The sequence below is a fragment of the Zea mays genome, chromosome 9, assembly GCF_902167145.1.
Source record: "Zea mays cultivar B73 chromosome 9, Zm-B73-REFERENCE-NAM-5.0, whole genome shotgun sequence".
Lineage (NCBI taxonomy): Eukaryota > Viridiplantae > Streptophyta > Magnoliopsida > Poales > Poaceae > Zea > Zea mays.
In genome coordinates, this window is record NC_050104.1 from 31,214,152 (window position 1) to 31,230,104 (window position 15,953).

A 15,953-nucleotide genomic window follows, 5' to 3' on the forward strand; every position below is an offset into this window, starting at 1 on the left:
CAAGTGCCCAAAAACACACAGCCCCTGCCCAAACTAATTTGGCACCTACGGACGGTCCGCCGACCCGGTCGGACAGTCCGCACAATTATACAGGGACTGTGCAGAGGGCGACCCTCTCCGGTCAGGACTGTGGACGGTCCGGCCCCAAGGCCCGGACGATCTGCAGTACAAACATACAGGACCAGTCCGAAGTGAACATACTTCGGACCCCTCTGGATAGATCACGGACGGTCCGACCACTTGGTCCGGACGGTCCACCAACCCCATGACTTAGCAACTTTTCAAACACGCTTTAGAAAAGATTTTTTAACTCTCGAAACCGGAAGCGCTGTTAGACCTCATGCAAATGCAACCACTTGATGCTCTATGAGGCACTATATTTTACATAGACCAAAGTCATTGACCCCTCTTAATAGTACGACCATCTAGCCTACTAATCCGGTCAAATGTCTTCTCTAAACTCCTGGAGACCGGCAAAAACAAAAAACCTATGTTATACCTTTGCCTTCACTTGATCCACAACCAATGCTTATAAGTCTTCAAGATTTTTCTGTTCTCTGTGGTCCAACCTGCATTCTTATTTCTCCAAGAACTGTTAGTCCACAAATAGTTGTCATTAATTACCAAAACATCACTAAGGGGCCTAGATGATTCATAGGGTTGCACCATCGTTGAGGAAGAAGGTTGATCTTGCACTTGTTGTTGCTGCAGTCGCACATCGCCTATCGCCATAGTCCTCATTGCGACCGTCGGAACCTTGTTTTCATTTATGTCAACAAAATCAACTTGCTCTCTTGGAGAGCCATTAGTCTCATCAAATACAACATCACTAGTGACTTCAACTAAACCCGACAATTTGTTGAAGACCTTATATGCCTTCATATTTGAAGACCTTACAACATAGCAACAACATGCGCAAAAGCAAAAACAAGAGCTCAACAACAAAATGACATAGTCACATATCTGAAATGCGCTCAAATCTCTCTCAAATCACTGAACAGCGTGGTCGCGGAGTCACGGAGTTGTAGTATGCACTTGTGATGCTTGGGTACTAGGAGAGGGCGCATAGGGGCTCCTTTTATAGCCCTAATAGGCATAGGAGCCATTGCCTTCCCCACAAAGAAGCTGGAAAACTTCATTGTTTGCGAGTTTAATGTATAGTTCGGTGTGCCACTAGATATCCGGCCAACATCGATCGTCGAGCGATCGATCTGATTGGTCGATTTCCTTTTTCTGCGTGGCACCAGACAACCGGGTGCACCATAGGACAATGCCCACGTCAGCTAGTCATTGGCGACCAACACTCGGCTGTGGAGAGAGAGCCATTGGAGACCTTGTCCGGTGCACCGGACACCACACTGTTCACTATCAGGTGAATTTTATAATTAAAACTAGTTGGTTACCCGTGCGTTGCGACGGCTCGCAACAATACCCACGTAAATTATTGACCAAAAAGATCTCAAGATTTTTTTATTGATTGTCTCCGCTCTTCGCATAATGTTTTTTATGAACGCACGGATACCATAGGCAGCAAATCAGAGACCCCCCATCCATCGCCTCCCCCACTTCCAAGGTTTCGTAGAGCAGGAGGGGAAGGGTAGAGGCAGACATACATGTTCATTGTCGGAGAAGGACACGACGAAGACCTGCGCATCTGGAGGCGATATAGGTAGTATACCGCTAGATATATAGGGAGAGAGCACACAAGCAGAGAAAGAAGCCCAGTAGGAGTAGCTCCAAACCGAGAGGCACCCGCACCAGACGTCAATCCGAGAAGGGCGAGAGAATGCGAGTGTCTTCCTAGCCCTGGACTCGCTGAAGCGACGCAACACCACCATCGACTCCGTAGCATATGCCGACTGCTGTCACGCTACGGGCCTTGGTTGTCCAATATCTCAGACCTGGACTCCTCTCGCCAAGATAAGCTAAGCGTGTCAGGCGCCATCATGTCCTCCTCGACGACACACACGGAGAAAGGCCAGGAGCATGACCGACTCGCCTCATACCCATGTCGACGAGCGTCGGTCGGCTTGCGGCTGCTACCGTGGACAGGGGCAATAGGTTGGGGAGGAAGAACAGGACGAAGGCCGGGAAGACAAACGGGACGTCCGACGACGACGAAAAAGATGGTGCGCGCATGATGTGAAACGTCCTCGTGGATGTGCAATAGCCACTTTGCGAGTCAGTGTCGGGGCTCGTGTCGGACGAATACGGGGAGGAGGCGCATGCTCCTACGCCCTCTGCCGAGAATGGGGTGGCGCCGAGGTAGAGGCATGATGGGAGAAAGAAAAGAAGTGGAATGACGAACGAGGTGGTGGCAACTGAGGCGAGGACCATCATTATTGTGCAGAGGTATAGATGGCCAAATGAGTCGTATCTGGCGAGCCGGCCCGATGCACGACCCATTTAATAGTGCCTGGGCCAACCCGACACGAGCGCCGTGCGGTGCTTGGGTCGTAGCCTCGACCCGTAGTGCTGGTCCGGCTCGACACGATTATTTTTTTATTTTACAAAAAATCATATATACATATGTACAATTTATATTCAATATTATAAACACATGAGAATGATGTTCTACTGGTTAAACAACTTCGCCTATTGTCTCTTACCATTTTTTCATCAGGGTGTGGGTTCAAACCCCATTTCCTGCACTGCTTTTTAACATTTTACGCTGAGTTGATTTAGAAGAAATGTAGGGACTTTTTTATAAAAAGATAACACAGGACGACCGTTGAAACTGGTGCTTAGGGACTTTTTTATAAAAAGATAACACAGGACGACCGTTGAAACTAGTGCTTTAAGTATAGTAGAGATTCCCGAGAGTAGCGAGTTCAGCTGCACAAGGCACCATACAGTCCGGTGGGTTCTAGACTTGCCCTCCAACTTATTTTGGCTCTTCCCGAGAGGTTCCCTAACACTTAGACAACCATAGTTAGCAACTAAAAAAATTCACTAAGTGTTGTGATCATACCTCTTTTAATTCTTTTCTCTATGATTTCCTATATGTTCAAAACTGAGTCCAAATTCCACTTTTCTTGCACAAATGAGTTAGTAGCTGAACAAAGGTGCAAGAAACATAGTATAAAATATGTGCAACTTATTTGAGTACTTAAACCTCATGTTTTTGTAGCTTTACCCAAAGTTGCACTTTTGTGCTCCAAATTCAACTCATTTGGACTTGCTACCTTCAATTTGCTTTTGATATACCTGTGCACATGCTCATATTAAGAGAGTTAGCTCAATGTGTTTTTACACCCACCTAACCAACAGGACACACATATATTTGTGTTTTTAAAATAAAAATCTACATATTTGATACATAGAAATCGTAGCAATGCACGAGCATCCAACTAGTTAGTCCATAATGCTGTGATGACCGTCAAACACAAAAATCAATATAAAAAAGGCTTAATGGTCATTTACCTTTCATCTATATACTACGAAATGTTTTCTATGCACGTGGGACGATAGTATTTCAAAAACAGCTAGTACAATGCCCATCGCACCAATCATATTTGATGGTATAGTGCGGTAGTTGTATGATACACGAGGGCCAAGTGGCAAACTAGTGTGATGGACCATTCCCACAAGAAACCAAAAATTAAACTTCTCCATAAAAACAATTTAAAACTAAAGTGGGCCACCCAAAAAAAATAAATTTAAAATGGATATATAGGCCACATGTCGAATATAAAAATATAGATACTACACTTTATCTTAACTAACAGGCCAAGAAATGTATGAGTTGTAAAGGAGACCTACCTTTTTATATCTCGCTCGGTCGTTCGTCCTCCTTAAGCTAGCGAGATGGTTCTATCCAGGAGCGTTGTGAGACGTGTGGCTTTGTGTTGTGTTGGATTTGAGTGTTTGACCCATCTACGACCCACAGTGCATTGTAATGAGACACTAATCATATTTGATGACAAGGACCTAATGACAAGCCAATGTGATGGACCATCTCCGAAAAAAATAAAATAAATTAGAGTGGACCCTCCCCACAAAAAAATTAAAATGGACATATAGCCTACATACTAGATATTAAAATGTAGATACTACACTTTATATTGGCTTAGCTAAAAGGATGAGAAAGATATGAGTTGAAATTGAAAAAAAAGACATGCTCTTTTTTATAGTCCACTTGTCTGCTCGTCCTCCTTAAACTAGTGAGGTAGTACTATCTGGAAGCTATATACGACTTCATGTCTCATCTGATTGGTAACGACCCACGTCACTTGATGAGGCACAATGATGGTGGAATCATGAAAACCGGTAGAAGTAGAGAAGATAAGAAGTAGAGAAGATAAGATATTTCAAAAACAAAGTCTCAAGACCAAAAAGGCAAATTTCTTGCAAAAAGCAAAAGAGAGGGCATCATCCCTTTTTTCTATTCTATGTATACAAGAATAAGGCTTTGTTTGGTCCCACTAACTAAAATTTAATCTCTGACAAATCAAATATTTATATGCTAGTTAGAAGTATTAAATATAGTCTTATTATAAACAAACTACATAAATAAGAACTAAACGATAAGACGAACTTAACGAACATAATTTTCATAATTTTATCATGCGATGCTATAATAACTTTGCTAATCATAGATTAATTGCCCTTAATAAATTTGTCTCGCTATTTAATTTTAAGTTATGTAATTAGTTTTATAATTAAATTATATTAACAACATGTATTTAAATTCGATGTGACACGAGCTAAAAGACCAAACAACTCTATAAAAAAAAGAAACGGCAGGATAGATCAGATAAGGGACCACCATATAAAATAATAAATAAAACAGTAGGTAATAATTTAATAAGGAAAGTAAATGCTGCAGCGGGCGATTGGTTATTTCTCGGCCTCATCGTCGTCTTCTCCGATCCCACCCTCCTTCCCTCCCTCCCAATTCCCACCCCCGTCACCCCGTGCTCCAAACCCTAGCAAGCAGCAATAGAGCGGAACCCATGCAATCCTAATCGTTTCGCTGCCTAATCCTCTCCCTTTCTCATCTCATGACCTGTGCCTCATCGCCGCCGCCGCCGCCACGGGCTATGAAGCGCGAGCTCGCCTTCGCGCTCCAGTCCCTGTCCGAGATCTCGGCCTCCCCCGGCCGCACGCGCTCCGGCCGCCCCATCTCTTCCCTTCCGAACCCATTGGCATCAGCATCTCCCAAGAGGCGCAAGAGATCCGCCCCCCTCGGCCTCGCCTCCGCAGCCGATCTCATCTCCCCGCCCACGCCGCCTATCGACGCCGAGCCGCCTAACCAGCCCCTCCGTGACATCATCCAACCGCTCCATGGATCTAATCCTCCCACCGCCTCTGACCACCGATCCGATTCCAATGCCGATCAAGAGCTCATCCCACAAACGATGCTGGAAGCCCCCCAACCATCGCACCTTGAGACTGCAATAGGGTGTGCAACAGCAACAGAGGTCTCGGCAGTGAAAGTGATCGCCAACCCGAATCTGCCCGCATCAGAAAATAGTGCAGCAGATGACTCCGCAATGGAAGTGATTGCAAAGCCGAATGTGGCCACAGAGGATGGTGCATCAAAGTTGAATGTGGCCATGGAGGATACAGCATCGAAGCTGACTGTGGCTGATACTGCAGCAGTAGAACCAACTTTGCTGGAAACCACCATTGCAGCTGGATCAACCGTTGTAGCTGGAAATGAACAGTGTGATAACTCAAACTCAAGTGGAGCAAGTCTACAGCAGCAAGCCGTTGACAATGTATTGATGTCCACTGCTATGCTAGCTGAGGACGCTGCCACACCTGTGGCTGCTGCCGAGCTCAAGCCTGCAAGGCGCTTCACTCGATTGCTGCTCAAGAATCATGAGCCAGACAAAGAAGAGTCTGCAGCTTGTGAAAGTCAGGCAACACCAGATGGCAGCAAGGATACCTCATTTGATTTTGCTTTGCTCCTGGAGAAGCCTCAGAGAAGGTTCACAAGGTCGTCGCTCAAGACAAAGGTTGAGAGCAGTTTGGTTGGATCTGACGATGCGCTGGACAGTGCATCTGATGCCCGTCCATCAGTGAAGAAGATGGAGATGAAAATGTCAAAGAAAGTTGCCTGCCTCACGAAGCACCCTGGAAACATTAGAGAGCTGCTCAACACAGGCCTGCTTGAGGGGATGCCAGTTATGTACATCATTCCTCATAGCAAGGTTGTGAGAATCAGCCGTAATGTTTCATGAACAGTTTTAAATCTGTGGTTACTACTGTGCTAATGGCTTGCAAATTCATGTTTTACACTTTTTTTACTGGTTTAACATAGTCTAGTAATATACTAATATTAGGATAGAGCTATCTTTTGTTGAGACAGCATGGGTATTTGACAGACCTTGAACCATGATCCATGACAACAAGTGCAGCTGCCATCATGGACTAAAGTTGCTTTGATGACATATTGCTTTTGATTGTTGTCTGTCTGGTCTTTGTATCTCATGCAATTGTTAACATAAATTTATGCTTGCAAGTTGCAGAAGGCTGTGCTAAAAGGAGTGATTACTGGTTGCAATATACGTTGCTTTTGCCTGTCCTGTAATGGCTCCAAGGTATGTTTTCCGTAGTCTATAAACTGTCAAAGAACAAAATCTGTTAATTTATGCTACTTCCCTTTTCATTTTACAGGCTGTTTCATCTTATTACTTTGAACAACATGCTGGAAGCACCAAAAAACACCCTGCCGATTACATTTACTTAGGGAACGGCAATAGTTTGCGAGATGTGCTGCGTGCATCTGACAGATCTCCCTTGGAGGCTCTGGAAAAAACGATTCGTTCCTCAATTGATCCAGTAGTTAAAAGGAGCCACACTAATTGTTTGAATTGCAATGGTGAGAACTTCATGCTTTGAGCAATTTTTAAGTGCATGTTTCTCTGATACATTTGACAACGTCTCCTCCTAATTCTGCAGAGCCTGTTCTTCCGTCATCACAAACTGAAAACGTGCTCTGTCAAGTTTGCCTAGAGTCAAAGCAACCTCAAGACCCTCTTACCACATCATATACATGTAATGGCAGTTCGAGGTAAGCAGTTTGAGCAAACAGTGTGCTACATATTCTCGTGCCCGAATAGCTATGTTCTCACCATTGGTTAGATAATTAAAATGTCCAATAGATATCTGCCTAGTATGGTTCCGTTAGATGCTAAGTAACTTTTTTTTTTCTGTTCTATCTAGGTCCATAGTTTTAGAGTTTTGATTGCAAGTTTTGCTTTTTTTCTTCTTAAATCATCTTTAAGTTCTTGCATTTAGATCTTACTTTCTTCCATCCTTTGTTTTCGGGGCTGTAGTCTGACTCCAAGTTCGAAGGAGGCTTTGCTAAAGAACATATCATCAGGCAAGAAGGGCGGTAGTGCTGGCAAAGTAACAAACAAGTTGGTACACTAAGTGTGTTATCTTTCCTTATTTATTATGTGTACATGAGCTCATTGATATTTTTGGGTATTTTCTTCAGGGATAACAGACTACACAAATTGGTCTTTAATGTTTTGCTTGATGGCACAGAAGTAGCTTACTATGTTGATGGGCAGGTTGTTAGACTAAGGCTACCTCCTGGTTTTCTTAAATTCACTTTGTGTTTTCTTAGGTTTATAATTTGCATTGCATGATGCAGAGAAAGGTTGACGGGTATATTAAGGATCAAAGAATCTACTGTAATCACTGCAACAAAGTGGTCTCACTCTTTCTCTCATTTAAGTTATTTCTTCAGGTTCATCGTACATTTTATAAAATAATCAATATTTTTTGTGGAATATTCAGGTTAGCCCATCAGCATTTGAAGCTCATGCGGGTGAGGGATCAAGGCGCAAACCGTAAGTCTTTATGTTCTTGTGTTCAAATTATGCCAACTCAGGGTTATCTTGGCTGACCTTTGTTTCGTTGCTGCTAGGTATGATAACATATTCACATCAAACGGAGTATCATTGCATGAGCTGGCAATGAAAATATCAAAGGATATGGAACTGTCAGAACGTGAGACTGATGATCTGTGCAGAGAATGTGGTCAGGGTGGAGATATTTTCCCATGCAAAATCTGTCCAAGGTCATTTCATCCAGGTAGTTTTGCAAGTTCTTGGAATTAATTTATTCGTGAAGTGTTTTTCTTCTTTTTTTTGGTGAGAATGTTTTTAACAACTGGCTCGCTTGTTATACCAACTGCAGCTTGTGTTGGACTCTCTAAAGTCCCCTCAGAATGGTACTGTGATAATTGTCGCAATCTTGTGCAAAAAGAAAAGGCTTTAGCAGAGAACAAAAATGCTAAAGCTGCTGGGAGGCAAGCTGGAGTTGATTCCATTGAACAGATAATGAAGAGAGCTATACGAATTGTCCCCATCTCTGATGATCTTGGAGGCTGTGCTCTATGCAAGTGAGTACTGTTTCCTTACATATATGCCCTATGCATTATGATAGGCTGAGCTTATACTTGCTTAATCAATTGCAGCTTGGAAAAGTTTGAATTTTAGTAGCCAGGGTTCATCTGCATTGCTACTGCTCAATTTTCAGTCTAGTTGCACTAGTGGGAACTGGCCGTCTTATTATGAATATACGAGTGCAGTTAGTTCAGCACTTCAGCCTGTAAATAGCTTGAGGCACAAATAGATACAACAACACAAACAACAACAACAAAGCCTTTTTGTCCCAAGCACGTTGGGGTAGGCTAGAGATGAAACCCCGTATGAAAACCTCAGAGCTCAACCCCCAAAGAACAGAAAAGGGAAACAAAGGCAAAGGAGAACCGAAAACAACGAAACGGGGAAACACATAAAAGAGATAAAACCCACAAGAACCAGCAAGGTCTAAAATGGGCACAAGGAAAGGTCAAACGATTAAGGAGGAAAAGCGAAACTATAAATCAGGGTTCTGGCACGTGAATTGCACACTTCCACCCCTTCCTATCTGCGGCGAGCTCTTTATCAATATTCCACTCCTTCAGGTCTCTCTTCACAGCCTCTGTCCACGTCAAAGTTGGCCGACCTCTACCTCTCTTCACATTCTCGGGACGCCTAATTATTCCGATATGCACTGGTGCCTCTTCAGGTCTTCGTTGGATATGTCCAAACCATCTCAAGCGATGTTGCATAAGCTTCTCCTCAATTGGCGCCACTCCTACTCTCTCTCGTATATCATCATTCCGGACTCGATCTCTCCTTGTGTGGCCACATATCCAGCGCAACATACGCATCTCTGCCACACTTAGTTGTTGGACATGTCGTCTTTTAGTGGGGCCAACATTCTGCTCCATACAACATAGCCGGCCGGATTGCTGTCCTGTAGAATTTGCCTTTTAGTTTGTGTGGCACCAGGGGGTCGCATAAGACACCCGCAGCTTGTCGCCACTTCAACCATCCAGCTTTAATTCTATGACTGACATCCTCATCGATGTCTCCCTCCTTCTGAAGCATTGATCCTAAGTAACGAAAAGTGTCTTTCTTGGGTACCACTTGCCCATCAAGACTAACATCGCCATCCTCATACCCCATGGCACTGAAATCACACTTCATATACTCTGTTTTAGACCTACTAAGCCTAAAACCTTTTGCTTCCAGCGTCTGCCTCCACAATTCCAACTTTTGAGAAACACCACTCCTACTCTCCTCAATAAGTACCACATCATCGGCAAAAAGCATACACCACGGTAAAACTCCTTGTATGTCCCTTGTGACCTCATCTATCACCAAAGCGAAAAGATAAGGGCTCAAAGCCGACCCTTGATGTAGTCCTATGTTAATTGGAAAGTCATCGGTGTCTCCATCACTTGTTCGGACACTTGTCACAACATTAGTGTACATATCTTTAATAAGATTAATGTACTTTGTTGCTACTTTGTGTTTTTCCAAGGCCCACCACATTACACTCCTAGGTACTTTGTCATAAGCCTTCTCTAAGTCTATGAAGACCATATGCAGGTCTTTCTTTTGTTCTCTGAATCTCTCCATAAGTTGTCTTAGTAAGAAAATGGCCTCCATAGTTGATCTCCCGGGCATGAAACCAAACTGATTTTGGGTCACGCTCGTCATCTTCCGCAGGCGGTGTTCAATGACTCTCTCCCATAGCTTCATTGTATGGCTCATGAGCTTAATTCCACGGTAATTAGTACAACTTTGAACATCTCCTTTGTTCTTGAAGATTGGTACTAATGTACTCCGCCGCCACTCGTCGGGCATTCTGTTTGCGCGAAAGATGGTGTTGAAAAGCTTAGTCAGCCATACTATTGCTATGTCTCCAAGACATCTCCATACCTCGATAGGGATACCATCAGGGCCCATCGCCTTTCCTACCTTCATCCTCTTTAGCGCCTCCTTGACTTCATATTCTTGTATCCTTCGTACAAAACCCCTGTTGTTGTCATCGAATGGTTCATCCAATTCTATTGTAGCACTCTCATTCCCTCCATTGAACAATTTGTTGAAGTACTCCTTCCATCTGTTCTTGATCTCTTCATTCTTCACTAATAGTTGGTTTGCTTCATCCTTAATGCATTTGACTTGGTTGACATCCCTTGTCTTCCTTTCACGAATCTTGGCCATCCTATAGATATCCTTTTCTCCCTGCTTTGTGTCCAGCCGTTGATAAAGGTCGTCATAGGCTTGACCCCGGGCTCTACTAACCGCTCGCTTTGCAGACTTCTTCGCTATCCTGTACTTCTCTATGTTCTCTGCACACTTGTCATGATGTAAGCGTTTGTAGCAATCTTTCTTCTCCTTGATAGCCTTTTGGACATCTTCGTTCCACCACCAAGTGTCTTTAACTTCCCTTCTGTTCCCTTGACTCAACCCAAACTCTTCTGAAGCTATCTTTCGGATGCATGTCGCCATCTTCCTCCACATGATATTTGCGTCTCCCTCTCCTGCCCAAGGGCCCTCCTCGATAACTCTCTCCTTGAAAGTTTGGGCCCCATCTCCTTTAAGCTTCCACCACTTTGTTCTAGTGACCTTGTTATGCTTATTCTGTTGTAAACGAATCTTAAAACGGAAGTCAGCAACGACAAGCTTATGTTGGGTTACCACACACTCTCCAGGTATAACCTTGCAATCTAAGCAGGCATGCCTGTCCTCTTTTCTCAAGAGGACGAAATCAATCTGGCTAGTGTGTTGGCCACTACTGAAGGTCACCAGGTGGGATTGCCTCTTCTTAAAGAAAGTGTTTGCTATAAACATGTCATAGGCTAGGGCAAAGTTCAGGATTTCCTCTCCTTGATTCCTAGTCCCAAAGCCGAAGCCTCCATGTACACCCTCGAAACTGGTGCTAGAGGCACAAATAGATAAGCAAAAAAAATCATGCACCCGAGTAAAGGTAGGTGCTCAAATAAATTTGTATTATACAGATAATGATTTGGTCATTAGATGATTAAACCATATCCTGTTTATCATATGCATGTACATGCTCCGTCAGACCAGCTGTTTGACCTGTTTCATATCCACAATTGTAAGAGATGTACTTCTGCAAATGATAAATATATTTTCGGCCTCTATGGAAAGCAAATGTTATCCCCATTTGGTCAGGGCCATCTATTCTTCCTTATCTCCGTGACCCCATCTACTTATATTCTTCCCATCCATACCCTCTCCACCTGTCCTCTCAAGTCTCGTTGGACCTGCCCCTTACAATTTTTTGTCAGTGGCCCATGCAATCACCATGAAGCCTTGCTGAGAGAAAATGGTAATCTGCAACTAGAGAAGGTATGCCCTGGAAAGTAGGGTGTTTTGCATTAACTCGACTTGCGGGGGTAAGACAGCCCCCGGACATTATATTAAGAAGAAGACCTCACACAGGTCGAGAAAATCTCCGAACCTCTGCCTCACCCATACGCAGCGGCACCGTAGCCCATGTGAGAAATGACCGCGACCAGCCTTAGACCTGCGCTTTGGCGTGAGATAGACGAGGGAATTTTTTAACTACAGCCTAAAATTCGCTTCCACAGTGAGTCGAACTCAGGACCTGGGTGCTATTCAAACCACCTAACCAATTCAGCTAGAGGCCCTTTCGCGGTGTTGTGCATTAACTGAAATCAGCATGGCCGCATGAGGATGGTTTCTTAAAGTACCCTTTTAGCTTTTATTCTTATTATTTGATGGAGTCTGGGAAAATAAAATCTAGATCTTAAGACCTAGACCAGACAGTCAGTTTATTAGTTGGCTTGGTTTTTGGATCCTTAAACCTCTTCTTTTAGATTTTCGGTTTTCTTAAATTTCTCCTATGATAACACAAGAAACGTTTTTTGTGCATATGTGGCAGAAAAACAGAGTGTTTGGGACCTTCTATGCATATTTTTGAACAAATACTGATCATAGATGTTTTATTCTATTGTTCTGTTGAATGTAAAACAGGAATAAGTACAAGCTAGTTGGCTGAAAAAAACTCTTGGTAAACTTTCAGTATGGTACAACTGATGATGCTAGATCCTGTGGAAAAGAGAATGCGGGCATAAAATGGACCGCTGCCAGCTGTAGGATCTCTTGATGCAGTCGGTTAGGCTAAAACCAATAGGCAAATCAAACAGCACCTGAAGAAATACTGTGAATAGAAGGCAATACGTTTAAATCCCTGGTACATAATGCCTTTATATATCGCCTATCTGGGTTACTCGGTGAGTTTCCAGCAAGGCAGGATGACGACGGCTGGTGCCTAGGCAGTAGGCACTCTTGGGAGTTATCTCATAGAACAATCAAATGTGTGATATGTTTTTTTAATGTTTGGTTGTCAGTATGCTAGCCTCCAGAACTTCTAGCTTAGCTTTTTTTATGCTACTTGCATTCTTACAGTTCTAACTGATGAAGTTTCTCTGTGCAGACAGAAAGATTTCAACAATGCTGTGTTTGATGAGCGCACTGTGATACTCTGTGACCAAGTATGCTATGCATTTCCTTTTTCTGCAGTGGCTTGATATTTTGCTGGCACATCGGTATTTCTAATCCAAATATTAAGACAATCTTTTCTTCATATGGTTCATTTTTCTCTTAGGCCCCGTTTGTTTCGTTGGAATTGAATTCCACTCTAATAATTATAATTTAGACAAAACTAATTAGTTAATATATTTGTCTATGTATTATATTTGTATATTATCCTAAACCATAAGAGGGAGATAGTTATACACTACATTTATGTTATAGAGAAGCAAGTAGAAGAGTGTGTTATAAATTGTACATTAGAAAAGTAGCATGTAAATCTATAGAATCAATTTCCATCTCTCACCCCATGAATTTGAGATAGACTTATATATACACTTTGGAAAGTTGTGGAATGCCACATTCTAAAAAATAGCCTACTCCATTAATTAAATTCCAATTCCTCAAAATGAAGGGAAACAAACGGGCCCTTAGTTTTTTTTTGCTCTTGACTAAAGCACAACATACATGTGCAAGTTTACTATTACACTTGGCTGACATATTTATGTTTTGTGCTGCTCAGTGTGAGAAAGAGTATCATGTAGGATGCTTGAAGAATCAATGGCAAGTGGAACTAAAGGTTAGTGCAGAACGACCTTGTTATGTGATTGGAATCAGTCATTATCTTAATATTAGGTTTGGTGTGCATGATATATTCACTTCAAATGGAGTCTGATGCCTTTTATCTGGGTGAATGGCTCAATGCTTACAATATACAATTTTCTACAGGAATTGCCAGAGGGGGAGTGGTTCTGTTGCAGTAGTTGCTCTGAGACACGATCTTCATTAGACAAGATAATCTCCGACGGAGCTCAACTGTTGGTGGAGCCAGATCTTGAAATCATAAAGAAGAAACATGTGACAAGAGGTTTATGTATGGACACCAGTAAAGATCTCAAATGGCAATTACTTTCTGGTAAAAGGACTACTGAAGACGGAAGCATATTGCTCTCTGCTGCAGTGCCAATTTTTCATGTAAGTCCTATATTATTGATCTCATATTCTCATATGCTCTTGTATAGATAAATTTCGGGGTCAAATATCTTCGTTCCATTCCATCCTTTGGATGTGTTTCTCATTCTGATGTTAATTTGTTTTGGGTAGTTTGTTATTATGTTGGATGGATGCATTACATTATATGTCAGAGATGTTAGTTGTTTATCAATAGAATTGTGTTTAGCCCATGTTACTGCCGAGGTTGCCAGCTTTGGGTGAGTTCTTTGTTCTTTGATACCAATGTAATGCCAAACGATGAGCTTGTGGGCACCTGAAAAAGGAAATTGCTGTACAATTGTCATATTCTCATCTCGGAAGAGAAAATAGCAAATGTGTGCTCTGTTGCTAAGAGATTTTGGCTGGAATATGCAAGTTCAAAGCTTTAGTTGGCATTACTAGTGGTCTTAGAATCAAGACTAGAATGGTTTCTCATTAAGTGTTTTCTTGCAGCAATCTTTTGATCCGATCCGTGAAGCTCTCACTGGTAGAGACCTGATTCCAGAGATGGTTAACGGGTAAGATAACCGAACAACACTTTGTTTTAGTGGTATTTCCTCTGTCCACATGAGTTTGTCTTTTTAGATTTGTCCTAAGTCAAACTATTTAAACTTTGACCAACAATATATATAAGATTAAATTATTTTAAACTAAAAGAACTATATATTATGGTAGTTCAAGTCATGATGAATGTAGCAATTTTACTTTTATGTTGTAAAATCTTATGAAACATCTAGTATAACCGGTCAAAGTTGATAGTGACCGATTTAGGACAAACCTAAAAAGACAAACTCATGTGGACGGAGGGAGTATGCAACTGCCTCTGTGAAGGTCCTCATCTCATTTAAACGTACCAGGAGGGGACCTAAGGAGGGAATGCCTGGACAAGATTACAGTGGAATGTACTGTGCACTGTTAACTGTGGGGTAAGAACTGTTATAGTAAAAAAATGGAAAATCATTTTGCATCCATTGTTACTGAATAACAGTTTTGCTTGTTGCAGCTCTACTGTGGTGTCGGCAGCACTTTTGCGTGTGATGGGAGGTGATGTGGCCGAGCTGCCACTAGTTGCTACAAGCCAGGATGTTCAGGGGCTGGTGGGTCTTAGAATTGCTTTGCTGCTCAATACTAAAATTCCTTTAGTTTGGTCATGCGGTTAGTTATTTGTTCATTGGTTGATGTTTGACCTCATACGCTGATGCAGGGCTACTTTCAAGCCTTGTTCTCATGCATCGAGAGGATGCTAGTTTCGCTGAAGATCAAGCACTTTGTGCTTCCAGCTGCACACGAAGCTGAAGGGATCTGGATGAAGAAATTTGGATTCTCTAGGACCACTCCGGAAGAGGTTAGCTGCGAAGCCTGCTATTAAGTTACGATGCAAAAATCTAATTGATGTTGGTGTTTTGCAGCTGGAAGCTTATCTTAATGGGGCACACCTGACTATATTCCATGGAACATCATACCTGTACAAGGCTGTTCCAATGTCATGATATATGGGATGAAAAAGATATGGGTGTTGCAATAGCTAGCAGGATTTTGTCTTGTCTTTTCTGGAGTCGCTATTGTGATGTACATAAAGAGTTGATGAGGAAACAAAGCATTGGCAAGACAATGAAAGGTTGGTATACAGGAGCTGGAAGCCAAGGGGAAGAAAAGAGCTACAAGAGGTCTGGATTAGTTTTCTTTCTTTGTTTACTCTTGAATCGAGTGTAGTGGCGCTGGGGTTGGCAAGTGGTGGCACACCTAGCAAATTTTGGTGTAATACTAGATGCAATGCAATTGAAGCAGTTCCGTGAGTCCTGGTCCGATAGCCATATTTTGCAATTGAATTTTGATGTGTTTGACACCGACAAGTGGCGGGGCTCGTATGTGAGTAATCGGTGGTCCTTTTCTTGCTGTCCTGGTTAAAGTTGCGATATTGCTGTTTTGAAGTAACGGCCACTTTGGAATGATTTTCTGTGTTTTTTGCTATTTGTTTGTCCGGAAGAATACATGTTCCATATCTATTTGGCTGTCTTCAGCAGCCACCAACTCTCACGAGAGAGCGAAGAAAACTGTAACACACATCATACATTTTAT

At 42.5% G+C, this 15,953-nt stretch overlaps 1 protein-coding gene across 1 annotated transcript; it reads left to right on the forward strand.

Moving 5' to 3' along the window:
• The first annotated feature begins 4,812 nt into the window (after nucleotides 1-4,812).
• Nucleotides 4,813-15,676, forward strand: LOC100274990 (uncharacterized). The gene is made up of 18 exons (NM_001349908.1): nucleotides 4,813-6,158; nucleotides 6,477-6,548; nucleotides 6,625-6,829; nucleotides 6,910-7,021; nucleotides 7,287-7,370; nucleotides 7,451-7,526; nucleotides 7,610-7,669; nucleotides 7,756-7,808; nucleotides 7,886-8,052; nucleotides 8,158-8,362; nucleotides 12,787-12,844; nucleotides 13,405-13,461; nucleotides 13,611-13,856; nucleotides 14,328-14,392; nucleotides 14,732-14,800; nucleotides 14,878-14,971; nucleotides 15,079-15,219; nucleotides 15,284-15,676. Exons 1-18 carry the CDS (start codon nucleotides 5,004-5,006, stop codon nucleotides 15,362-15,364), a joined length of 3,000 nt encoding a protein of 999 aa, NP_001336837.1. The 5' UTR covers nucleotides 4,813-5,003; the 3' UTR covers nucleotides 15,365-15,676.
• The last annotated feature ends 277 nt before the right edge of the window (nucleotides 15,677-15,953 follow it).